Source organism: Sinohyriopsis cumingii, chromosome 4 (genome assembly GCF_028554795.1).
Source record: "Sinohyriopsis cumingii isolate HCF-2022 chromosome 4, ASM2855479v2, whole genome shotgun sequence".
Lineage (NCBI taxonomy): Eukaryota > Metazoa > Mollusca > Bivalvia > Unionida > Unionidae > Sinohyriopsis > Sinohyriopsis cumingii.
In genome coordinates, this window is record NC_142964.1 from 100,233,697 (window position 1) to 100,261,689 (window position 27,993).

Below are 27,993 nucleotides of genomic sequence, written 5' to 3' on the forward strand. Positions count from 1 at the left end.
ATACTGTTAAGGTTTAAATACAACTATTTAATATCATATATACAAATGATAAACTTGCATGTATAAAAAGACTGGTTCTGTGTATTTGGTCATATGCACCAACAGATGCACATAAATTATGTCAAAATATTCTGGTAAGTCAGATGTATAAAGAGACTGACATAATAACAACCAGACAATATTGACTACCGAGATAATTTCTTTCATTTACTGAAACTAATAGATAATATTAGCTTCTAACATTTAATGATATCTAGGGCTTCTTTATAGTTGAACCAGAATTGTGTTCATCATGCCTTCAAATGGCCTAAACACACAACTTAACCAAGGTGTGAAGGATGGATGGACTCTATATGCCTCTACAACTGTTGTAGAAGGGTATAAAAATACAGTGCATAATGTTTATTTAAATTCTACTGCTTTGTGTGTATCTTGCTAGGGCAAATATTTATCAAGTGATTAACTATCATTTAGCTGACTTACAGGAGTGATAAGGAACTAAGCCAAATGCTTTGGGGACTCAGATGCATAAAGTGGCTGATAGAAAAAAATAGAAACAATGTTGACTACTGAAATAATTTTCTTTCATTGATGTTATCAATGTGGAACTTCAGCTTTTACTGTTTTGGTCCACTGTGACATGCAATAAGGTAATATAAGCATGGTTACTCCAAGGCTTTTGTTTAAAAGATTATTTGAATATCAGCATGATAATTAAATTATATCAATATTCAGTATTCTCTCTTTAATAAGGAACATTATGAAGGACAAAAAATAGAAATAAGACTATTAAATTGGAATTGCATTAAAAGCATTTTGTTGAGAAGGCATACAATTGCTTATGCTCCTACAATCCCCTTCCTCAACACCAAGTACCCAGGTGATACAGATCATTCTGCTTTAAATGCATCCTCACGAGTTAGATAGCTTTTCAGAGACTCTCCATACCAAAACATTATTTCCTCCCAGGTATTCCAGTGACTCAAATCACTTTGTTTTAAAGTGCTCAAATTGCTCAGGTAATATATTCAGTGACCCCAAAAGTTCTATGTGTCACTGGCAGTCTCTACTTGAAACTCAACTTCAGGAATGTTTGATGTTTTAAGGTCCTATCAGACTTGTAGTGATATGTCAGAAAGGCAGTCTGTATGTGAAAGTAAATCAGACCTGAGACAATCATAAGTAAAAATGAAACAAATACTATAAGAAGTGAGGTGTTTCTTGACCAGTAAGCAACCGAAATATGGAAGTAGGCATGGTCTTCATATGAATCTGAAAAATAAAGAAAAAGGTGCCTGAACTTTTTATTCTCCCAAATGTAGACATGGAATGCAACACAGTTTAGTTCATTTCTGGGCGAGTAGGATTTCTTTTGCCGTAAAATCACCTGATTTACTATTTTTAAAGAAGTCACTCTTAACTTCCCTGAACCAGCTCCATAAATAAATCAACATTACTTACACCCAGAACACATATTTTGGTCACAATTGAGCCATTCTAGTACAAATTAACTCAATCATTTTTAACCAGACATCTCAGTAAATTGTCCAAAATCTGTTTTTTTCAACACTGTCAGCTGATACTGTAGTTAGCTAATAAACAATGCTCAGTATAATTTATTTTGCAAATACATATAAACAAATGATGATGGATATTGCGTGAAGTTACTTTGATAACTACTGATTACTATTACTGCTGAGATTCAAAATCACAGAAACTAACAGCTCTGAAGCACAGTATTTTTCAGCACAAGTTAGTGTGATGTAAAAATGATGTGATATCCGTTTGGCTTCCAGCACATAGTGAGATGAAATATCTATGGGACAGGGTACCAGACACTGACTAGTTCATAAGGTGAGTAGATCACTTACTTTGTAAACACAACATTTGATTTAAAAGCTGCAAATCTGATTAAAAGTGTTAATAGTTGCCATCAAAGGAATAAGTTGTTGCAAAACATTGACAGGGAAGACAAAACGAGTTTATGGAAGGAATTGACACTCTAATGTCTGAAAAGAACTCCCAGCAATTCTTCTGTTTGCTTGCAGAATGTGGAAACCATCTCTACTGGTTTTACGCTATACAATATCTTCAAACTGGCTGTTGTGGCCACCATATTTGGTAAATATTTTACATCTTCCTTTAAAAATCATATGCATTTTATGACAAATTCATATCAATGTTATTTAAAACAGTTGTACATGATCATCAACACAGTGCAAAACCAGCTGAAAACCTTGTCAATTAAATCAGTGGACAAACATTTGGCTGTAATTATCATTCTCTATCTCATTTTCTCACCATGGGTCACAGGTTCAATGTGCTTTTTTGAGTATTTAATAAAAATACAAAACTTAAAAAGGTTTTGTATGCACAGTGACACCCTTTCAACCAATAATCAATTGATTGCTACAATTTAGCACAAGAATGGCAGGGCACTGTCAATAATATGGCTTCATATAACCATACTGGGTTTTCACCAGAAGATGTTGTATGATGTCATAGTTGGTACTAAATGAAAAGGTTGCCTGTCTGACATCCAGTATAGCCACAATCTTGAAAATATGGTTACTGCTACTCCTCCGAAATGAAAAGTCATATCGACATAGTGTTATCAGCAGAAGACTAATTATGATAACTGGTTAGTCTTGAATGAAAATGCTACCGATCTGAGTTCAAATATGACTGCCACAATGACACAGATAAGTAAGTATAATTAGATAACTTATCTTTGTACGGATTCAAGTTGAATACTTTAATAGGATTTTGTAACAAATGTAAATGTGTTGAATTTAGAAATCAACAATTTACATGTCATTTCCAGCTGCCAACCTTTTTATGATCCCATTCTATACTAAAATGCTGGCCTTATTGGAAGGACCACCATACAACAGGGGCACTCTTTAATGCAATCTCATCTAGGAGAAAATTATGTCAACTAATGAGTGACTTTGATGATTAAACAATGCATGTATGTATGTATGTATGATTGTATTTTTATGGCGCACCAGCACTGTTTTGCTATTTAGTGAGGTCTATTGCTCTGATTTCAGCTAAAAAAATTGATGTACCATTTGGTAAGCAAATTTGCATTGTGTGTTTTCCACTAACATAGGCTGCAGCAGCCTTTTCCTTATCCTTTGAACTGCCAGTATAAATTCTTGTGTAGTTTTTAAATTTGGTGAGGAGTTCATGATAAGAGTTATGGAAGATGGAAGGGTTTGTCTCATATTTTTTTCATTGTGTTGTTGTTGTTGTAGGGTTTAATGCCATTTTTCAGCACACGATAGGCTATACATGGCGGCCAATATTAATGGTGGAGGAAGAACCCGGGAAAACCCCGGAAAGAACCAACGACCCATGAGAAGCTGCTGGCAAGCTTTCTCACATACCCACATTGGCTGAATCCGAGACTCAAGCCCATGCAGACAGAGGTGAGATGGCAGTGATCCGTTATGAAGAGTGCTTTAGATCACTTGGGGCCCCCTTTCCATTGTGTAGCATAAAAAGTACTTTTGGTTGTGTAAGCAGCCAGGTAGGTGTTCTGGAGACAAACGTTTTCTGAATTTTAGAAAGATCAATTTTGGTACTGTCAATGCTGGATGATATTCTAATGCCAAAGGAAGGTATGGCGTTTGGTTTATTTTTGTATAAGGTTTTGTAATTGAGTTGAAAAACGGCCTAAAAAGCAGGGTTCTGAGGGTTTGATTTTAAAATGAGAGCATACTGTGCGGAAAGCATTTCTCTATGATGTGATATGGGTGGTTCATTCGCTTCCGCGAGAAGGCTTTCACATGGGGATGTCTTAAATGCTCCTAGAGCGAGTCTTATTCCTTGATGATGAATTGGGTCAAACATCTTAAAATGACTTCCTAGCTGAACCATAAACAATGTAACCATAGTCCAGTTTGGAGCGAATCAACGTTCTATATAAATTGCAGATCACTTTTCTATCAGCACCCCAGTCAGTGTGCGCTACTACTTTAAGTAGATCTAGAGATTTCAAGCATTTAGCTTTCAAGTTCTTTAGGTGTGGAATTCCATCCAGCGCGAGTTTAGGTTCATCACGATGTCTTCATAACTAACAGAAATGCATACATACCATTTTTGATTTCAAGAATTTGAAACCATTAGTACTAGCCCAATTTTGAATCTTGTTTATATTTTGCTGTAGTTGTCTTTCGGTTGTTTGCATGTGCTTTGATCGATAACATATTAGAAAGTCATCATTGTACAAGGAGCAATCCACACCAGGAGCCAAACAATTGGTGATGCTATTGATTTTGATTTTGATGTTGAAAAGCATCATAGATAAAATACTGACCTTGGGCACACCCATCTCTTGCTTGTGCATATCAGAGAGGGTGGACCCCACTTGTACCTTGAATTCTCTGTCTGTGAGAAAATTTGATATGAAAGAAGGCAGACAGACTTTTAGACCCAGACCATGCAGGTCATTTAGTATCCCGTACTTCCATGTTGTATCACAGGCCTTTTCTAAATCAAAGAAAACCACTAATAAATGTTCCTTCTTGATAGATGCGTCGCAAATAAATTTTTCCAGTCTAACCAGATGATCATTGGTGCTAGAGCCAAAACGAAAGCCACTTTGGAAAGAAGATATTAAATTGTTAATTTCCAAGTATGAAACAAGCTGAGAATTGATCATTTGTTCCATTGTTTTGCACACACAGCTCATCTGAGCAATGGGTCGATAGTTGTTAGGATCTGCGCTATCTTTACATGGTTTGGGAACTGGTATTACTGTTGCTTTTTTCCAAGTTTTTGGTATGTTACCAGCAATCCATAAATCATTGAAGATTTCCAGAAGAACTGTTAATGATGGTTCTGGTAGGTGTTTCAAAAACTGGAAATGTATTTTGTCAGGCCCAGCAGATGTATTATAGGCCTTATTCCAAGATTCCATAAACAGTGAAAACGGTTGATTGTAACTTTCGATGTAAATTTCAGCTGTGTCTTTTCTTTTTGATATTTTAACCTTTGGAGGCTTCTGAATAATTAGACAATGAGGAATTTTTAGAGAAACTATCAGGAAGTATATTAACTATGTCATGTTTGGAATTGAAATTCTTGTTGTTTAGTTTCAGATGTCGGAAAGAATTCTGTTTTCCCTTTCCATTTATTTTGTGGATCGTGTCCCAAAATTTCTTAATAGAGAAACAAGAATTTAAAGTTGAAAAAATTTTTTTTTCATGATACTCTCTTATTTTCTTTAATCGTGTGCTTTTTTAAACAATGTACAACAATATCCAATATATGCAATGATGGCTTGGAATTTTGTATTCCTTTTTTCTGAGTTTCCACAACATTTCCACCTTGTATCTTTGGTCTCATGGTGCAGATTTACTTTGACTGGATAAGTTTGTCTTCTTGGGGAATTTTAAAACAAATGTTTATATTTCACTACCTTTGCTACCTGGCTTTTGTTCAGCACTATATAGCTGGGATTGTGCAGATGTGCTACACATATTATTACCATAGGCATCACAAAAAAGACATTAAATATGCTCACCTCTCCAACAGAGTTAGCTAATAATGACACAATTTTTTCATGAGGAACAGCAACCACACTCTGGTTATTAATTTCTATAATTCTGTGTCCAACACGGACACCACCTCTTTCAGCTATACCACCACGTAGTAAACTGCAGATCTAAAATAAGACAAAAAATTAATGAAAACTTTTTCAGACTAAAAATACATCTTGTATGGCCAAAAAATCTTGGGCAAAGGAGAATATCCTTATATCCTTGCTTCTACCTTATTTTTCTGATTAAAAATTAACATAACCCTGCTCTTTAGAGATGCATCAAAATTCTCAAACTATTCTGCACTAACATAGGTTCTCATAGTACATCTCAAAGTTTATTCTTCATGCTAAATGGCAGAGGCAACATCAGGCTATGAATGAACTATCTAACACAATCATGTGCTGACTGTACTAAAATGAGTTTCATAAACAGCATATTAAACACTTGGCCGTTGATAACGAAAAATTTTAGCAGGAACCATTTTTCTTCATTCATTCAGTGACCTTGACCTCAACATACCAAATCCAGAATCAATAGGCTTCTTTCTTCCCCAAGTGTTAGTCATCCACAGTGTGTATCCAAGTCTGTGATACAGAACTAATGTTACTGCACAGAAACCAATTTCAAGTTACCTTTGCCTTTTACATTTTGACCCCCAAATCAATAGGATTCTTTCTTACTTCATGTACAAGCCATCCACAAAGTCTGGTGGAGGTATGTAATGTAATATTAAAGTTATTGTGCAGAAACACTTTTATTTTCTTTCAGTCAAACTGAACTTGAACTAGCGTTCTTCCTTACCCCAATTGCAATCCATCCATAAAATTGTGTAAATGAAGACGATTGACAACTTGAGTTATTATGTAGAAACAAAATTGTTAATAGACAGATGAATAGACATAAAACATTATAACATAACATGCTCTGCCATATGGTGATTGTATAAAAACAACAAGATCAGATCTTGCATCAAAGCATTGCTTCACAATGTATAACGCTGACTCTGAAGTTAAAAGTTCTAAGGTCTAAGGTTCATAATGATTCATCCAAAGTAGGAAGAAAATCCATCCAAGAGTTTAGGAAAGATAAGAAAATGAAGAAATGTAACTAAAATCCTAATGCATCTCTTTCATGACTGTGACTTTGGCAAATATTCTATATCCTGTAAATATTTATTTCTAAAGGTATAATTAATATGCATAGATTTTGCTTATAATTGAAGTCCTCCAAAATCATTCTTGATATAAACCAATTTACCAAGTTTTATATTTAGAGAGACAATAAGCACAGTCAATCTGAAGCAAAGCATTTCACTGAGATGTACCAATTGCAATTATTATAGAATCTGTCACTGACAATGACAATAAAAGCTAATTAAACAAAGTTTGGCAAATCTGATTGGATTTCAGTCTCCAGAGTGTTAACAAGTTTAGCCAAGCAGATACAAGATTATTTTAATTAAGATGCCAACAGGTATCTAGGTACTTGGGTACTCGCCCTTTGATAATAACCTGCGTAATAAAATGAGTCATAGGGTACCCACTCTTTGATAATAACCTGCGTAATAAAACGAGTCATAGGGTAGCCGCCCTTTGATGATGACCTGCATAATAAAATGAGTCATACGGTACCTGCCCTTTGATAATAATCTGCGTAATAAAATGAGTCATAGGGTACCTGCCCTTTGATAATAACCTGCATAATAAAATGAGTCATAGGGTAGCGGCCCTTTGATGATGACCTGCGTAATAAAATGAGTCATAGGGTACCCGCCCTTTGATAATAACCTGCATAATAAAATTAGCCATAGGGTACCCGTTCACTGTTTAAAAGTTTTATGCTGGTGCTTGTAAAGGCTGCACTCACTTTGTTTTATAGTTGACAATCCATTTGATTGAGCCACAAATACATGTACTTTTTCAGTGCCAAGCAGAGGTCTACCTCTGCAGCAAATAACTGACCTTAATCCCATAACTTGTTTTCACACGTGACAACTCTTTGATTTGAGCCACGAGTTTGGTACAGTGGCAAATAACAGAGGGTGGTTATTTGATCTTGTTGCTCAACAGACGTGCATTTGCAGCCTTGAATGGATTTCACAAACTGAATGATCAAAGTGTTATTTATCAAAAGATCAAACTCAGTCTCTAAATAAGCATCTGCATATGACATTCAGATGATATTTATGATGATGATACCATGACTATTTACTAGATGACAATGGAAGGATTTCTTGAATTCTTGGACTTTGTACCAGATGACATAAGGTAGTGATATTTATTGGATACTGTGAATTTTAAACAAAATGGTGACTTTACTCCAGGTTTGTACACATTTAATACAATTTCCATCTGAGAGGTGCCTGGGTTAACAGATCATAAGAATCAATGGGTATGTGGTAGAAGTTTTTAAAAAAAATTGACAGCTTAATTTCAATAGTGTGTGTTGAGAGCTTGTTCAAAAAACTCATTCAACACCTTGATAACTTAAGACTTTTTACCAAGTTTGATCACAATCTGATCAGAAATATGGTTGCCAGAGTTTTGACAAGCACATACATCCAGATGCAAGATTACATCATTTGCATGCATAAATGTCAATCCTAATCATACTCAACTAAGATCTTTACCAAATCGGATGAAAACCCCATCAAAAAATGAGTTTATAGAATGGTCAAAATTTTTTTTATCTCCATATCATATACAAAACCAACTCTTAAGTCTTATTAAAATTCATCCAGCATTTTAACAATATCAGCCTATTACCAAGTTTTATTAAAATCTGGACAGTCTCACAAAATATATGAGGCTTGGCCAATTATATGCAAGATGACCTTATTAATATTCATAGATCTTGGTCATACCATTTTTTTAAAACATATATCTTGATGATACAAGCAAAAATATTATCCTAATTATGGCTCCATGAGTGATAAAATTCTCAGGCAAACAGATGCAAGATCTTCTTATTAATACGCATAGATCAAGCTCATTATCAAAATTTTCCAAGAGCTTGACAATATAAACATATGTCCAAGTTAGGTCAAATTCAGATCTTAAAAATGACCAAAAGGGTGGTAAAACGCCCAGCCAATCGGATACAAGATTACACCAACATGTGCAAATCTCACTCATTATTGAACCCATCCAAGATCTTGATATATTTTGATATTTCAAATTAGATCAAAACTGGATCAGAAACTTCCAGAGTGGTAACATGCTAAGCTAACTGAATGTAAAATTACTCATTAAAATGTGTACATTTCACTCAACACTTGTCCATGATCTTTTTTGATGATACAAGAAAATATTCCAAACTTGATCAAAATCGGATCAGAAATGTGCTTCCAGAATGGTAACAAAATAAGACAATCAGATGCAAGATCACCTCATTTTTATGCATGGATCTAGGTCATTACTGAACTTGTTGATGTTTATCTTGATGACACAAGCATATATTCTGAAGCATGAAGAACACAGGGACATACCAAAAACTCACTTAGCATTATAGACAGGTGAAATACTGAATGTTCAATCAAAACCTTAGCATACATTTTTCATGATTGTCACTCTGACTTGAAGGTAAAAGGGGCAAATTACTTTTAACCAAATTTCTTACTGCAAATTTTCTATGACTGGGACCCTGACCCCAAGATAAATGTGGCATGTAAGTGTGTCTTTGAGTGAACTATTTTACTTCAATATGATTCATGTCAAAGCTGATTAGAATCTATGAAGTGATTTAGGAAACCTCACTCAAAACACTGACAGGCTTTTGAGGTCACCATTGCTCCCAATGCTGTTGGAAAAGTGACTGCAATATCTTTCTTCCAACTACTGTATGCTCCATGAAAACCATAACTTGCTTTAGGTGTTTCTTGGAAAGGAACACAAGCAATAAAACAGAGGAATCAATTAATGCAACAAGGCATCAAAAAGACATGCAAAATTTAAATAATTTGATAAGTTTGTTCATGAGGTACACATATGCTGATATCTGCATTTGACTGTGATGGTGAGGTTCAAGTTGTGGCTGAGCTTTCTCACCTGGCTTATATCTAGCGAAAATCTAAATATAAAGGCAGTCACCAAGAAATACAAGTTATGATGTTTGCTAATATTTTATATTTAGTAACATCAGGTACCCTTGATGATGGATTACATTAGTTTTGTTTTGAAGACCATCATGTCAGGATTATTTGTCAAATCTGGTCAAATTCTGTTCAGAATTTGTTATATATTTAAGAAGTAATTAAAAGGTTTGTCTATTATTAACCCTTTACCTCGTGCAAGTGCCTTTGGATGCCTCTACTCCATTCGCATGGAAGCGCCTTTAGATGTCTCTACTCCATTTGCATGAAAGCGCCTTTTGACGCCTGCTGTAAACATCAGCCATTTTAAGTGGGTTTTTGAAGCACCACCTTCGGGGAAAACCCCCTATTAGATACTACATTCATTTTTGCGAATGACCATTACATCAGATCACATGGTCACTGTTTATGCCCAAAATGGAGGTTGCGGACTTCATTCAGTACTTACGAAGTTTTCACGGTTAGAATCACAACTACGAAAGATTCAATAACTTAGGTAAAGGCTCTGATATTGCTATAGGCAGCAATTAGTTTTTATAAATAAATTCAGATGACTTAGTGATGTAGACGCCGACAAAAAACTTGAAAATTTCGAGTATAAAAAATTACACACCTACAACAATCAGACATTACTCTTAAATTTTTCCATATATAATAGATGTGTTCCAAAAATGTAAAATGGTTATAATTGCTATTAAACGTAACATACACTACATTGCTTAACAGTTAACAGACAGGCCCTAAGTGTATGGAGTCGAATAGGTAACAGGTGTTCTATTTATAATGCACTGCACTGTGTAACTTTGCTACATGTGTATCGAAGGCCTAAAAAGCCATATACTCTATGAGGTAAAGGGTTAATAATGGCAGATCAGCATAAATTTGTATAATTTATACCAAAATATTTCCTGACAACTTTGCTCATATTCCATTTAGCAGTTTTTGAAAAGAAGGTTGTTCAACGTTAGAAATGATGGCATATTTAATGGCCAATCAGCATAATCTAAAAATACAATGAAGGCCTTCATGAGAAGATGTAACCTATAACATGTGGCCGATTCTGTTGGTCTTTAAGAAGGTGTGAAAACTGTTTTCCATTTTCAGTAACAGTGACCATATTAGAGGATGCAAGCAGCATCATTTATAGCAACATGAAAGCACTTCATGCCACAAACCTTTCTGTGAAATTTAGAAAAATTCTGTTCAGTGATTTTTGTTGAGAAGTTGTTGGAAGACTCCTCTTTTTTAGTAAAGTCATATTAGATGTAAGATTTGCATCATTTCTACATACATAAAATACCTTTTTGCTAAGATGCTATCTGTTAAATTTGGACAAATTACGTTCAGTTTTATTTAAATTGTAACAATTATGGTCTACTGAGAATAAATCGATTCCTTAAATTCCACAACCTTTAATTCCTTCAATATTTTGGACCAAAACAATAGGTGGCGCTATACAGTTTCGCATTTTGCATAGGGTTAGGAATTTAAAGAAAAAGAATGTCCCCGGCTTTCCTCACTGGTTATACTGGCTATTTAAAAAAGACCTTGTATATCTTAGGTATAATGCAAAGAACCTTTAATTCCCTTTATTTTGGTGTATGATTGATGGGTGTACTATGGGTTATAGAGTATACAGCTTGGCCTTACTTCAAATGTGCACCTTTCAAAAAAGTGCTAGCTCTACTTGGTCATTTTCACTTCCTGAACTTCAGAGGTCAATTGTATAAAAAAGAGCCGATAACTTTTTTTACATTTTATATATTTGGTAATTCATTCATTGCACTTTCAGAAGCTGGTATTGTCTAGTCTGGCAAAATTCATTTTCCCTATTTTAATAGCTGCTATGTATAGTGTACTTTAGACTAATTCAGACTGATTTTTTAACACAAGGGAGCAGTCATTTTAGTTAGCAGTGTGCTTAAATCATGTAAAATTTCCAAAAGTACAATATCCAAAAGAAATATCATCCACATTACATTAATGTAGCATAGAGGTATGCAAACATTCTCTCCACTGTGCATGTTTTAAATGCGAACTACTTCACCTTACATACATCACTCTCTCAAAAGTACATATTATCTGGTGAGCGCCACCATAGTCATTAGCATTAATTTTTCTCACAAATTATCTGCACCCTCCTTTTTCTTTTCCTCACTGATTCCATTTTTCACTCATTTTCTGATTTCTTGTTATACACCAGATGTTTTTTTTAACAGCAAAAGTGAATTCTGTGTATTAGTCTACCATACTGGTGCTAAAGCACATTTCTTCAATCTGTCTATTTTCAAAACTCCTGTTCCAAATTTTAACCCATAAAATGTAGACTTTACAGAATGTCTTTTTCAAAATAATTCAAAATGCTGAGCTCTCGCTGAAAATTCATAAAATCCTCATGTTAATTGGTGCTTAAAAAGAGACTGAAATGAACTCATACGATCAACCTGCTTAACTGAACACCACTGGGACTGACATTTTGAATTAATGGCAGTAATTCTGAGTGAATAAAAGTATTTCAATTACAAGTTAATTACAGGTATTAAATTGTTTGGATCTGACAGGATTGCTGAGCAGATGATGTTAGCACTGGACATGTTTTGCTGGACTACAATTACTGTAATGTCTAGGTATTGCTGACACCCTATGTAAAAGCCACTATTGAGTATTTTGTTACAAAAAATATTCTTATTGATCTGACAACAGATATATCTATATAAAACATGCAAATTACCACTCCATTCTGTACACTGAATCCCAGTTGATACTTAACATCTGGCCTCTTAATTAGTACCTCTACCACTGGGGGACATGGTACCACAGTCAGCTTGACCACTGTCTGATGCTTTACATTCTGTAAACATTGTAAATATTCAGTTCAATTCTTTAAACATGTTCTGTGGAACCATGTGTCTCACCTGCATCCACTATTGCTGTATTCCCACCATATCTCACCTGCATCAATTATTGATGTATCCCCCATGTATCTGACTTGTGAAAACTTGAAAACAAAACAATGCTGCTGATGGTGACACAGACTCCATTGGTAGATAAGTGACAAGTATGTTAATGCAGGTGAGACAATAATAAAGTACTGAACAAGCAAAAATCTGCAACAAATGGATAAGTTTGTCTTGCTACAATATTCCTTAACAAATGCCGGATGTGATTTGTTGAGATGCTATGTGAATAAGTCCAATGCTGCTGATGCTGACATACACTACAGTGGCAGATAAATGACAAATATGTTAATGCAGGTGAGATAATACTAATGTTCTGAACAAGCAAAAATCTGCAACAAATGGAAAAGTTTGTCTTGCTACAATATTTCTTAACACATGCAGGCTGTTGAGATTCTATGTGAATAACAAGAAGTCCAAGTGGACCAGATCTCACTCACCCGACTTAGTTAACTTGACAGATGACCATTTCAATAAACTGGCTCAAGGCATACTGGAAGAACATATCCAACATAAACTATATCCTAAACTTTGTATTATGTTGATTTTACACATTTTCCTATATTCTGACAATTTTCTTTTAAAAAGACAATGGCATTAACTAATATGCAGAATCTCTCATTCTTACTTTAAGTCAAGGGTCTTGATGATAATAAATGCAAAAGATCAAAAATATGTCTTCAAGAGTGGTAACAACTCATCTAATCAGAAGAAAAAAACAAAAATAGATTAGAATTATGGTTTCCCAAATAGTAACAAACTCAGCCAATTACATACAAGATGACCTCATAAGTATGCACAGATCTAACTCATTACTGACACAGTCCAAGATCTTGAAGATAGAAACAATTTTATTCCAAGTTTGATAAAAACTCGATCACAAATATGGCTTCCAGAATAGTAACAAACTCAGCCAATCAGATGCAATATAATATCATTAATATGCACAGATCTTGTTCACTAATGAACCCATCCAAGGTCTTCATGACATGTATCAATATTTAAGACCCCAATGTCATCGCTGATTATAAACTTCATCATTTTATCAATCTAACTAAAGTATGGATGGAAGGAAATTATATGTTAAAAAAAGATGACATAAATTGTTCTTTGAAATAATTAAGATTTTAGGTTTAACATATTAACCCCTGGAGGTTTTTGCCATTTTTGCCTGAAAATCGAGTACGAAACACATTTTGAAAGCTATTTCTGAATAGACTCGAAAACACCAAATCCCCGGTCATCTTTCAATAACATACTGCCTAGCTGTGTTAGAAACATCATTTTTCATTGGCTATTTGACTCGCGCATAAGCAGAAGGGTAAAAGTTGGAATTTTTTTATTTTTTTTATTTTTTTATTTTGCTAAACGGAGCCATTATTTTTTTATGGAGACCACTCTTTATTCCAAATGCCCATCTTATCCTACTTTTTGCAAAGGCTCATCTATCTGTTTGCAGTTCATACCGGTTTGCCTTAGATCTGAGACCAAAAAGTCTAAAATCCGGACACAAATTGGGATTCTGACAACGGGCGAATTTTGCATAAAAAAAAGTCGGGTCCAAAAAATGAGGTTTTTCTATCTGTATTTTGTAGTGCAACTAGATATTCCAGATTATTTGGTATCATTGTAGAGCTACATCTGTCTACCTTTCTATAATACCATTCACTTTAGTGTATCATGCATGACCATGATGCTACAGAGCTCGGCAGTAGGCTACTACCTCCTGCCCCGTAAAGTCGTCGCAAGGGGTTAATGTGTTAAAGGATGTTCAAATATTCAGTTTAAGAGTAGAATTAAGAGGTGCTACCCCTTAATTCAGTCAATGAATTCGTAATTCTGTTCTTTTTTGGGAGTGCTCCAAAAGCAGTGGTGTGATTCATTCAACAAATTCCAATAATGACTAACCTAATAACAACAACATCTGCATGTGGAACACAAATTGATTAGAAAGGGAATTAAGAGAGGTAGGCCTGCTTTTGTTAAGTGGATTGGATGAATTCATACACATGTGAAAAATGGCTGGTTTCTCAGTTCAAGAGAGAAATGACATGGCTCATAATATGATGAGGCATCAATATGATCTAGTTTTAATGGAATCCACCAATGTTAAGGAAATATCTTTCAAAATTCAGTATTACTCAGCTGATTTGCCAGACACAACATTTTGTACATAACAGTGGCAGTGGGGCTTTAAAGTCTGCAGAGTGGTAACAAGTTCAGCCAATCAGATGCAACAACATGTCATTATTATGTGTTCATCTCACTTATTATCTGTGATCTTGATGATCATTTATTCCAAGTCTGAAAAAAAAAACATGATTAGAAATATGGCCACTAAAGTGGTAACAAGGTCGGTCAATCAGATATAAGATCACCTCATTAGTAAGGATGGATCCCATTCATTTGAGATTTTAATGATAGAAGCATATATTCCAATTTTGATAAAAGAGGATAAATAAAATGGTCTCTATAATGGATATATGGTTAACTAGAAATATGGCCTCCATAATGGATACATGGTTAACAAGTCAGGTGCAAGATCACCTTTTTAATATGCAAGGATCTCACCTATTATTGAATCTTTTGAGGATATACCCATATTCCAAGTTTTATTGAAATCAAATCAGAAATGCGGTCTCTGGAATGCTAACAAGCAATTGTTGATGGCAAGACATATGACAAAGGACATATAATGGACACAGGACCATAACATCAGCTAAAAATGGCAGCTCAACTCTTAAAGTGCATGCCACAAATTGGCTTGGTTTGGTTCCTGGCAATCTGCTATTTCTGTCATCATTTTCATTCTTTAACCATTTCTTAGTTAAACACAGTCTAGATGTTAGTTGCATGGGATACTTATTTAAACTTGCAATCACCATTACTGATCTGACAGCTCAAACTTTTTTTGCATGCCAAGAAACTGTTCATTAGCTATTATCTACTGTTCCTGTAGTATCGATCTGTCTTCAAGTATAAAATTGTCCTCAGTTCTCACATGACCAGACCATTTTAGCTTGTTTGATGTGCAATTTTTGAATCAGCCAAACATAAAGGTCATAACTGCATATGCTGCTTAAAGCAAATTAGTTTTAATTGCTTTTTAAGGTATTTTTTGTAGGTATTTATTTTGACAAGTACATACTATTTATGTACATAATAACTGATCATAAAAGCATAATGATTATCATTATTAATGAAAATATCTGGACATTAAACAATTACTTTCTTCTCTGGATAATTTTTATATGAATGAAAAATATATTTTATCCTGAAGATACCTATCCCTCGATAACTCGCGCACAACGGGGTCCACAAACATAGATCGCACTATAAGCGAGGCGCGGTGTACCAAGGGACCTCCAAAAATTGAAGAAAAAAATCGCTTTGACATTGAGAAAACTGTGGGGGGGTGGGGAACGGCATTAGGGAACTGGACTATTTAATGACTGAATCCTCATTTTACAATCACGTCGATAATAATTTTTAATAATGCGCTTTTTCTAATGAATTTGTTCATTATTCAGTTTAAATAACATTTATTTTTCAAAATATCCAAATATGAAAGATCATTCCAACTGGTTTGAACAACCATCATGTGTACGCAAAAAATCTGTGTATTACGTCACTGCTTTTTGTTTTCTTGATGAGTCTGGTCCCCGTAGTGGTGTTTTTATAGTATCTTGCCAAATCAGTAGTCCATAATTTGGGAACTAGACTAACTGTTGATACACCACCAAACAAGATTCCTTTTTTTCAAAAGCACATGACATTTATTTTGTGACACGTCTACGTCGAAACTCAATTTTTTTATTGTTCAATTAGTACAGTGTTAATGTCGTGATTTCACTGGAAGTAATAATGAAATTTCTTATCATCCCTGAGGATATCTCTAAATGCCAGTTCAAGAATTCTCTTGCCCACAATGGTCCGTATCTGTGAAACCAAGCTCGATAATTTACGAAGTATTCATTTCGCTTGGCTGCCTTGTTATCTTTGATCACAGTTATGAAAGAGTCAATTAATTTAAGGTAGTTTCTGTTACATACACAATAACGTTTATTACAGTGTTCGACTGATCAAATGAAGTGAGTTCACCCGACATACGTCTGAGGCCGCTAGATTTTAAGTTAGTCCGATTTTTGTGCCTTTTAACTTTTCTTTTATAACACCTCCTTTTTTTTAATTCAAAAGACAATATTAACGTGATAATACAAAGGAGGCCAGCTTTTAATTCAGTGCAACAATACAACAAATACTTCTGCAATTCAGTTATCAAAACATGGTCGGCACTTAATTAGGTTCTCAGAGAAACGCTTGCTGACATAGCTCAGCTGTTATGGTAGATTGACGTATTTTACATTTAATTACAAGAGGACACATTGCATTTATGACAATTACACTTAAAAGGAACTAAAAGATGGAACTAGAACACAAATTTCAATTGATTAAAAAATTATTTAATTTGTATTTATTTATTAAAGTACTGCCTCCACTCAGCGTGACATTTTCATTGATCGAAATTTCCTTACATATTGTTAATTGCGGTGTACTAGGAACGTCGTTTGGAAAGAAAATGTAAAAAATTGTATGAACTATTTTTAAACTTGATATTTTATAGTGTTGATTAAAATTTCCACGTCCTATCTACCGTTTTCAACGATAAAACAAGCGATACATCAAAGTTTCCATTACCAATTTTGATCGCGATTTTCTTATAGTTCAACAAACAGGGATAAATGTTGGGGGTATTTTCGGGTTTATAAAATGGGATCCACGCCTGACACCGCAGTATAAGCGGGTTCGCAAGTTATTAGGGCGCGAGTTATCGAGCGAGTGGTGTATATTGTTTTTAAATAATTAATATTTCTATCATCATGATTATGTATTTATGCACCTGGCAAGTTCAATGCATGTTGGAACTGGGCTAATTACACCAGTTGCATTATATCCTTGTTTGCCAATAATAATAAAAACCCACTTAAATGATGTGATGTGATCTGAATTTTTAACGTAGCTTTAACAATTTTTCAGTCATATCGCTACGATGTCTGCAATGTAACCATTAATAGTGATGTCTAGCACTGGGGCATCATGCCGCAGACATGTAGCATGATGTCCCATCCAGTCACATTATCCTGACACCAGGCCAACCAGTCCTAACACTAACCGCTTAATGCTGAATGCCAAGCGAAGCAGCTGCTAGTACCATTTTTAGAAGTCTTTGGTATGACTCAGCCCGGGATCAAACCCATGACCTCCCGCTTCCAAGATGGATGCTCTAACCACTTAAATGATAATGTCTTGGTGTTTTCTTTTACATATATATTCTGGCTGCAGTTGTGATGCTTGTTTTTTCTTTGTTTTTGTAAAAGTATCTCTACATGTACATGCAGTGCCACTTGTCTTGCATGTAAATGTACATAGTACCCAGTAATCCTTGTTACTGGCTTGAAATGGTATCATTAATTCATTTTATGTAAACTCTGGGCAAGTTCACCAACTGTGGCAGATATCATGTTGTTGCCCATGAGTTTGATCACAATACAGATAATGGATGCAAGTGACAATGCAAGCAAATTCTAATATCAATACTATTTCATTACATCAAGATTGTCTTTGACATCAAAATAAATTGTTCAAATGACATAAGCTAAATCACTTAGAATGGTTCAGGAATTATAGTACAGAATACAGTTATTTTAATGCTACAATTAAGACCAAAAAAGAATTCATCCAAAATAAGGTTATCTGGGGATCCAAAAACCAATCTGACTAGTCCTCTCCAAGACACAATTGCTCTTTCACATGTCTAAGCAGCTGCTGCTATTTTTTTTGACAATCTAGATCAACAGTAGCACAGTCTGTGGAGTGCCAGACGTATAACCTTAGGGTTATAGATTCAATTACACACCCTGGTCAGGCTGGGTCAACTGCCTCAATGTCTCCTAAAGCCAATTTTGTGCAAAAATTGTGCCAGTTAAACCAATAAAAACAAATACAGCAAACTGCAAATTCCAGGCATTTCTGCCATGTACTAGAATGTTAACAATTTTAACAGCTATTTTTTTTTAAAATTGTAGAAAATATGAAATTTCATTTGTTAAAAATTTGTGGACAGGGGAAGGGATAATGCTTTTGTTTCAAAAGAAAGATTCATTGTTTAATAGGCCTTTAATACAGGGTTTGCAGCAACCATTAAAAAAAATTGGTACCATAAAAATAATAATGAATTCACATCTGTTTTAGTCCACTGTATTTGTTTGGGGGACTCAACATTTCAGTCTGTAACAATCCTGAAGAAATAGGAAAATTTACTAATGCCTTATTGTACCTTTATATAATTTTGGCAGGTTGAGAGAGGTAATCCCACCAAGCTGATCCCATTTATTGAGATGATCTGATCTCCAATGTTCAGCTGACCACAGCGGGCTGCTGGACCTGCTGGGGCCATGTTGGCAACTACCACTGTAGGGACCATTGAACCCCAGCCAGACTCTACAATCACAATACCAAGATTCTCTCCCTTTACCTTGGGCACAATCACCTGCAAGAAAATACAGAGAGCACGTAAAATATTTTCCAACATCAGACTGTAATGAAAGAGTATCTTATTTGAATATTTACTGGTTATAAAACAAGCGACAGTAGCAAAGATGCCGACAAGCTGTCACAAAATGCACCAGAAGATCTGGGTCTCTGCAGTTTGTTAGGAGTAATCAGCAGAACAAACAAACAGACCCATGTTCTTCATCATATTATGTGACAGCAGATTAGTGTCAATGTTGTTTGCTGGATCCAACTTATGCTTATAAGTATATAAATGACCACAAGCTGTTTTCTCAGAGTGGTATTTGGTATTATTCAACAAGCCTAATAAGCTAAATGTGTAGTGAGCACATAATGAGACCCTATTTTAAGGGTAATTAGGAAGATTTGACACTTAAATTACATTTCTTCATGAAAATAAAAGTCTAAGTGACATTTCAAGGTTTTAAGTTTGTGTGGCATACAATCTGGAAGATATGACATTTATGAAATTGGTGGAAATTCTTTAACCTCTTCATAATGCACAATTTTAATTGTGTCAACCCAGATAAACTACTCATTTTGATAATTGTGAAGTTACCAGGGATGCCAACCTAAATGCATGCTTATCAGGAATCCAAGTGTAAAATTTGTATGGCACTGTTGTCAAAAGTAACAGACTTCATTATATAGGCATTTAATGTTATTAATTGATGTTTACACAAACAATGGATTCCTACCAAGTCTATTATGCAGTGTCACTTCAGCTGACATGCCCACAATACTGGTATCAACCATCAGCCAATCAGAGAGGGTACTGAGTTGTCAAATAGACATCAGTCAGTTACAGGTGACCATTGTGGAGAATGAAAATCCTTTTTAAAATTTTTATTTCCAGAATTCATTTAGAATACAGAAATTTCGCCACAATATTTTTATCACTATGTAAATTCTGGAATGGTTTATGATGTACTTTCTACTATCACTGCATACTGTATTGTGATGTCATGACAAGTTTAATTAATAAATAACAGGGATGTCCTCAACAATATCTTAAGTAACTTTCTTCTATGTTTTCTTTTGGAAAAATAAAATTTCCATGCCCCATAGTTTCAAATGTCATTTTCAGCTTTCATGAAAACATTTGAATTTAGTGAAGTGTGCATGATTAATATTCAGTACAATCAATCAACAAGTAATTATTTATGAATGTCTTATCCAAGCTACTTGAGCTTCAATGGCCAAAAAGAATCAGGGTAGGAATTCATGAGCAGTCCATTTCTTCCCTCATTTTATTTTGTTTGTGATGGTATCAAAATCTTTGATATTCTGGGGAAATTCCAAAAGACAAAATTTGGTAACAAAACTATGACTTAGTTGATACATTCTCAGGTGCAGTGCAGACAACAATCTGTTTCTTGGCCTTTGACCTTGAACCTGACATCATGGATAGATTAAAACTAAACTCCTCTCAGACAGATTCAAATATACCCAGTTCTAATTCAAATTTAATATTTTTTAGAAGAAGAAAAACAAAAACAAGCACCATTCAAGGTATTTTATAAATACAGCTACAAAATAAGTTTACAAAAAAATAAATAATAATTCATATTTGTGTTCCAATGTCCATAAGTAACTGCACATAGAATCTCCAGTCAAGACCAGTGATCTTGTCGATATGACCATCTAAGCAGAAGTAGCAATAAGAACATTTGTAAGAAATGAGGATAATGAATCCACAAATTGACAAAAGCATGAAAAATACTGAAACTAAACAGTTCTGCATAACAAACGGCACATAAGGACCACTAGTCTTGCATGGGAACCAAGTGTTAAAGAGATAACTGAGTCTGGAAGTTATGCCACAGAAACAAAAATGAAAAAGAAACCAACAGATGAAAATGTCAACAATATTAAAACTGAAGAATTGCTATAGGCAAAAGGGCACATTGACAGCATTAATTTAATATGTAAACCAAAATGTCAAAGATTAAATATTTTGAAGTTTTGCTATTTAAATAAAAGTATGGATAATAGATAATGAATGGACAAACAGAAGAAAATACAAATTGAGTTCCTTGAATGGACTGATGCTCTACTGGGTGAAATGAATTTTTTTGTGCAGGAATTCATAGTTAGACCATTTTTTTCTTTCAACTGTTGATTGCTGAAACCATCTCTGAGATTCTTCAGTAATAACAAGATTTTCAAATTAGCTGCTGAGGCGGACATACTGGATGTCAGTTTGGAAACATTTTCATTTGAGAGAAAGTGGACATCTGAAGGAGTCTTCAGATGAAAACACCCCGTCATAAAGAGCATCGATTCAGAGTAGTGACAACAAGATTTTCAAGACAGTTGCCCTAGCCACTATATTGGGTGTATGAATGGCACCATTTCATTTAGGACCACCTAGGTATCAAAAGAAGTCTACTGCTAGAAACCTCCATGTTGATACAGCCATCCATCTGGAGAGCAACCACCATGATAATATTCAAATTGCATGGTATAACCAGTATAAAATATGTTTTTGGTAGTACAATCAAACCCATCCTAATGGTCATCTGAGTTAATGACCACCAGGACAGATTTCCTATGTAATCAGCGGTCACCTTTCTCAGATGGTCTGCAGCCATGTGTTTCTTAACCAAACAGTGGTTTCACTCTGCCTTCTGCCTCAATGAAGTATATCAGCAGTAACCAAATTGAGTATGCAAATGAAACTTCTTTTTTTCTCGTAAGTAAGGCATTGTATATATAAAGGTATATTACATGAATTGATGTTTAAATGTCATATTTTGATTGTACTTACCATAATCCAGTGAAACTTGAATCTGTTAATTGTTCTTTTAAGAATGAGTCAATGCTATCTCAAATGAAGAAAATAAAGCTTGACATATACGTATGCTGCACTAGTGATATCCCTTGTGGTTCAGGTGCTACTAACAATTGCCCCAGGAAGCTTCTTTCCATTCCCTAATCATCAAAGGTCAGAACCAAAAGCTGTCTTCTGATCTTGATGAATTTGAGCAACCGTTTAAAGCCCTAATGCCACCATTTATCATAAATTTCACCATTCTTCCAATCTGACTAAAGTTTGCAAGGAAGGAAATGATTTGTTAAAAAGCTTATTTGACATAAACCATTCTTTGAAATAACAAAGGGTGTTAGGTTTAAATGCTGTTCAAATATTCAGTTTAGAATTAGGAGGTGCCACCCCTCAATTCAGTCAACAAAGTCTCACGTAAATCCGTTCTTTTCTGAGAGGGATCTAAAAGTAGCGATGTGATACATTCAACAAATTCCATTATTTTTTACAACTTTTTTCATGTAAAGGTGGCAGCTTAAATCCATCAACTGTTTAAAGTGTGAGTACCAGTTTTCATGCCTAATTATGCCAACCAACCTAACAAAAAGTCAGTTGTATTTTACAATTAAAGGTATGCTGTCAATTAGTAATTTTTATTTACAAGCAATTTCTACTGATAATATGATAACAAATTTGAGTGTCACGGGGGGGGGGGATGTAGGAAGGGAGAGAGAGACTTCTCAAAATAATGGTCAGAAATCTTGCTTATTTCTATTTTATTATCACGATGTGAACACTGACCAAAAATTGTTGTAACTTTTAAAATGGCAATTTACTAGAGGTGTGAGGTATTATTATTGGTATACTGGGTTTTTTTTCTTCATTTGTTATGTACACATGGTACTTTTTCAATGTACTGGTATGTCAGTAGTTTCCATCAGTATTATGTACAGAAATTACCAAGGAATCATCTTATGACTTTAATGATAGTAACATCATCTTTCTATTATTCATGACAATATAGTTTTGAAAAAATGATCTTTTTATTTTAAAAATAGCTGTATCTGTCATACATTAATGGCAAATATTACAAATGTATGATATCCTATAACCACAGGTTTGCTGCATGTCACATATGAACTGCTGTGGGTAAATGGAATTGTGTGAAACATTAAGGCCAAACCCAACTTTTGGAAAAAATTCAGATTAAAACAAACCTTCAAAAAACATCATGTTCTAGTTATTACTAGTGTTTGTGAACATGTTAAGCATATGTATTCCTTTATAAGACTGTGACTCATCCTACCATTTTCAGAAGCATACTTGTTTTCTGTCAAAACTTTAAATTTTCTAGTTTACAGAGTAGGTGTTTGTTGTGTTTACTGGCCATCTCTGATAAACATCGTCCCATGGGTATTGGCATCCAAATGAAAGTTTCCCTGCCTATTATATCAGTAGTGTAGCTAGAAAATTGTAGTCTTCAGTATCAATACTTCTTATTTTATAAATATGTTCTCTAAAGTCAGCACACGGTATCAGACTGAGCTTAATCGTACCACTATAGTTACAGTTGCTACATACTGAACAATTAACATACACATAGCAAATTAATCTACTGTATAGGATAATGACCATTTAATTTTCAGGGGTAGGTAGGGGCTGTTATTTTCTTCTCAGCTGAAATATTTTCTCTAGATGGCCTGTTTTATCTTAAGATAATTAATATTTATTCCAAATAATATCATGGATAAAATATGGTGTTAACTTGCTACAAAAAGACTAAGATATTTCTCCAGCTATTGACAGATGTAAATTAAACAAAAAGATGCCCATGCCCCAAAACACTGAATTGTTGGTCTTTAAAATAACTGGTATATCAAGGTACATTCAGAAATACCATGTGTGGAATACTGCTGTACAAACTTTGTCATGTATGTGTGACTTTGATTTTTAATGAAGCTTTAACAATTTTTCAGTCATATCGCTATGATGTCTGCATTGTGGCAGTTTATAGTGATGTCTAGCACTGGGGCATCATGCCGCAGACATGTAGCATGATGTCCCACCCAGTCACATTATCCTGACACCAGGCTGACCAGTCCTAACACTAACCTCTAAATGCTGAGCGCCAATCGAGGCAGCTGTTAGTACCATTTGTGTAAGTCTTTGGTATGACTTGGCTGGGGATTGAACCCATGATCTCCCACATCCGAAGTGGATGTTCTAACCACTAGACCACCGGAGCGGATAAATTTGTCATGGTACCTAGCTCTAAAATTTACTCATTGGTGATTTCAGATCAATGAATATATGTACAAAAACACTAATGAATATGCTCTATTGGTTATAAAAGCATCATTTAATTTCAAATTGCATATGACTATATAGTATTTTATCAACAAATGTCAGAAGGGATCCTGCCAAAAAAGACCCACCCTCCTTTTCTGTCATCCTGTGACCTCTCTAGAGACTAATCAGTCATGTGAACTATGCATCATCTCATGTTATCTCTAAGGGTACTATAGGTTCTATGATATTATCAAACTTCAACTTGGTAAGTATAATTTAATTTTCCAATTATCTCAGATTTTGATTGTATTAGCTTGCATGCCAAATCTGATCAGAATCTGATCAGAAAGTTTGCCTCCATATTGGTTACAAGCTCAGCCAATCAGATGCAAAATCATCTTGTTAATTCTGATGCCTGTCACTCACAACAAAATCCATGTTAGATCTTGATAAGCTTGCATACCTATTCCAGTGTTTTATTTACAAATGGCTTCATTTAAGTCATTTAACTCATCAAGACCAAACACAGTAAGTCAAAATCCAAACCTATGATTCCTATTGAAGCAAATGATCAGTCTTCAGTAGTTTTTAAAAATAATTAATTGTTTAAATACACAACAAAAATATTTGTTATATATTGTTACTAAAGCCAGTAAGACCATTCCCTTGCCAGATGCATCTGAAAATTATATTTGTTAAAAATCATGTTGATGGTTTCACGTCATCAGAAATAATCTGAGCTCATATCATAGGAGCTCAGATTATTTCTGATGACATGAAACCATCAACATGATTTTTTAAAAATATAGAATTATTGTTGGATCTGACAGTGCTTTCATCTGCCATTACTGTCACAAATGACTAATTTTGCAGGTCACGTATAAGACTATTCTCAACAAAGTTTGATAGGCTCTCCAGTAACTCTGAATAGGTAGTAGCCGAGTCATACTGATCGATAGAATTCTTCAAAATGCCAATGGCATCAGTTTCTGCAGCTGTTAAATCGTGTATTAAATTAGAAGAAATTTGCATTTAAAAAAGGGATGTCTTCTATCTATACTCAGCCAATGTACACACTAAAGTAGCACTTTCACTGCTGTGTCTTGTTTGTAAAACTGCATTAAATCTGTCTGGTGTTGTGGACCTTCAATCAGCAGTTTGTGTTATGGTTACCAAGCATGCCTTGCCAGTATACTGTTCTGAAAGTTATTTTGTTTGGACGTTTGGTCATGGAGGTGTTTTTAGCCTCTGTATATATATGGCAAAACATAAAGGTGTCTTCACTGCCACATTCTTCACTCGATTTAGCTTCTTTTTGAAAACATAGCCAGCATATGTTTTCAACTATTGCTGCACAAAATGTAACATTTTGTCTTACGAGTAACTGGTACCTTGTCTTTAGATGATGAAGGCTCCATTGGTTCGATAACAATACTATTATCGAAGGTCATTGTACAAATGCGGTTAAAATGATAATTTTGTTTGTTTTGGATCTATTTTAATTTTTGTTTTGTCTTGGATGCCATTCTCAGTCGAACGCTTACAGTATCTTGAAACAATGCAAGGCATGCAATTGAGCCATGGAAATTGTTGCTTCATTGCATGACAAGGATGCACATAAAATAATAGTTTCTTGTGAGAATCACTTTAAAATCACGTGCTTATTTTCTGCCTCTTTCTTGTGTGTGGTGACTATACAGTTCTAACATCCTGTTGCTACAAATGATATGAGTTACATGTCACATTAGGTCAGCTACAGGCTCCACATTCACTTGTAAACATATGTATAATAAATAACATCTGCGTAAGAAACTGATATGCACGTAGTTTTCCCTGTTGGGGAGAGTTGTAGTCTAGCCAATAAAGTAGTTAGAGCAAACCTTTTTTTTGTGTTAATCAGCAAAACATAATATTGGGGTGAGTCAACTTACATACCGGAGGCGATTTTGAGACCAAGCCTTTGTTTGGTGTTAATCAGCAAAACATATCATTTGGGTGTGTCAGTTTACGTACTGTCGAAGACTTTTGAGCATCAAATCAGAAAAGTCTGTGTATTTGACACATGATGCATGGGTAGATAAAACACTGCAAGTCTGATCAAAATCTGGTCACAAAACCTCTAGAGTGTTCACAACCAAGTGTTGACAGACAGATGACAAACAACAGATGGCTTTGGTTAAGTATGCTCAAAACATGAAAATTATTGAAACTTGAGAGATTGAATGGCAAAATGTGCACCTGGACCACTAGTCTAATACATGGACTAGGTTCCATAAATATCTTATAATGTTTTGGGGAACAAAATTGTGACAGATTGATGGACTAATGGAATGCATTCTACATGCCCTGCCCAATGATGTGGCAGGGAATAACAAGCTGACACAATATCTTAAATTATATAACTTAAACCAGTTCGACCTGGTCTAACTAACATCTCTGAAAGAAGGTGGTGACAAAGGTGTCAGAATAAATGGGATTTCACAGACACAACATAAATAAGCTTCTTTGATTACTGTAAGAAAGATTCCATTTATTACTATACAACTAAGTACTTAGTAGCTTCACTAAAAACTGTTGCATAAAATGAAAATAAGATCATATCCACTGAAGCCAGACCAATTAATGTGGTATAAGTAATGGTCTTGTACTGAACACCAGTCTGATAAATATATTTTTAGCCTGACTGATCTGGTTAGAATAGGCTATGGGTCAAGGATTTGTGAATTGTTGACAGATTTCACGCCATCTCAGATGCAACAGACACATTTATAAACCACAACAGTAAATCCATGACAAATTGAATTTTTTTGTTCCACACTATCCTTAGGATCTCAGTCTTTATGGAAATTAATAGATGAAATAATCTGTTTTTCCTGTTTACAAGGATGTCCCTAGGACAGGAAACCACAGTCCCTCTAAATGGGCCAGTGATCCACTTGCAACTAAAGGGGTCTTGCCAACCAGTTTGTATCCTAAGATCTATCACAATAATTGCCCTTGATATGTACAGCACCTGCAGGGTCATGCTTTGTTTCATGTTGAATTCACTTATCCAGTACAGTAGTTCCCAACCTGTGGGCCAAAGGCCTACTAGTGTCCTTGGGGTTATTCCAAGGGAGCCTAAAAGTACAACTATTGGCTTGTGGGAGTCTGAATTTTTTTCTGATGCTAAGAAGGGGTCCTCATACTCAAAAAGGTTGGGAACTATGGTCTTAGCATATCTCGTGCATAAAATTTGACATGTCAAAAACAGATATATCAAAGTTAAAGGTACACTTGCTAATACTGAATGGGAGGGGAGAGTTTCTCTAAGTAGACCATGGTTTGCACTTTCGAGGGAGTAATATTCATAACCAAATCAATGCTAATGGTGATAAATAAATGGTGATAAATACTTAGGAAGAACAAATACTTACAAGAACTAAGCAAAATGAACATAAAGTTGTTGCTGAAGTAGGTTTAACACCATTAATCAGCACACAACAGGCTATATGTAGCGGCTAGTATTTTTAGTGGAGGAAGAACCCAAGGCAAACTTCAGTAAGAACCACTGACCCACAGTAAAGTTTTCTCACCAACACTGACTGAGCTTGAGCCTCAAACCCATGCAGGCGGAGGTGAGATGACAGTGATCAGTAAAGGTGACTGCATTTAGACCACTCTGCCACCCAGGGCTCCCTGTACATAAAGAATCATTTAAAAAATATACATTCAAGTATTAATAAATGCTATCTTGTAAAAGACTACATTTTTTGAATTTCTTTA

At 34.8% G+C, this 27,993-nt stretch overlaps 1 protein-coding gene across 3 annotated transcripts in view; it reads right to left on the reverse strand.

The window, feature by feature from the left end:
- Window positions 1–567: 567 nt before the first annotated feature.
- The window catches only part of LOC149801768 (uncharacterized), a 274,626-nt gene continuing 247,200 nt past the window's right edge, over window positions 568–27,993 (reverse strand). For all 3 annotated transcript variants that reach the window (XM_089956110.1, XM_089956109.1, XM_089956108.1), the window contains 4 exons: window positions 18,937–19,149; window positions 12,374–12,493; window positions 5,534–5,674; window positions 568–1,272 (listed from right to left, as the gene is read on the reverse strand). In XM_089956110.1, the coding sequence (XP_089812236.1) occupies window positions 1,201–1,272; window positions 5,534–5,674; window positions 12,374–12,493; window positions 18,937–19,149 (546 nt within the window). In that variant the 3' untranslated portion in view covers window positions 568–1,200. The remainder of the gene's footprint in view (window positions 1,273–5,533; window positions 5,675–12,373; window positions 12,494–18,936; window positions 19,150–27,993) is intronic.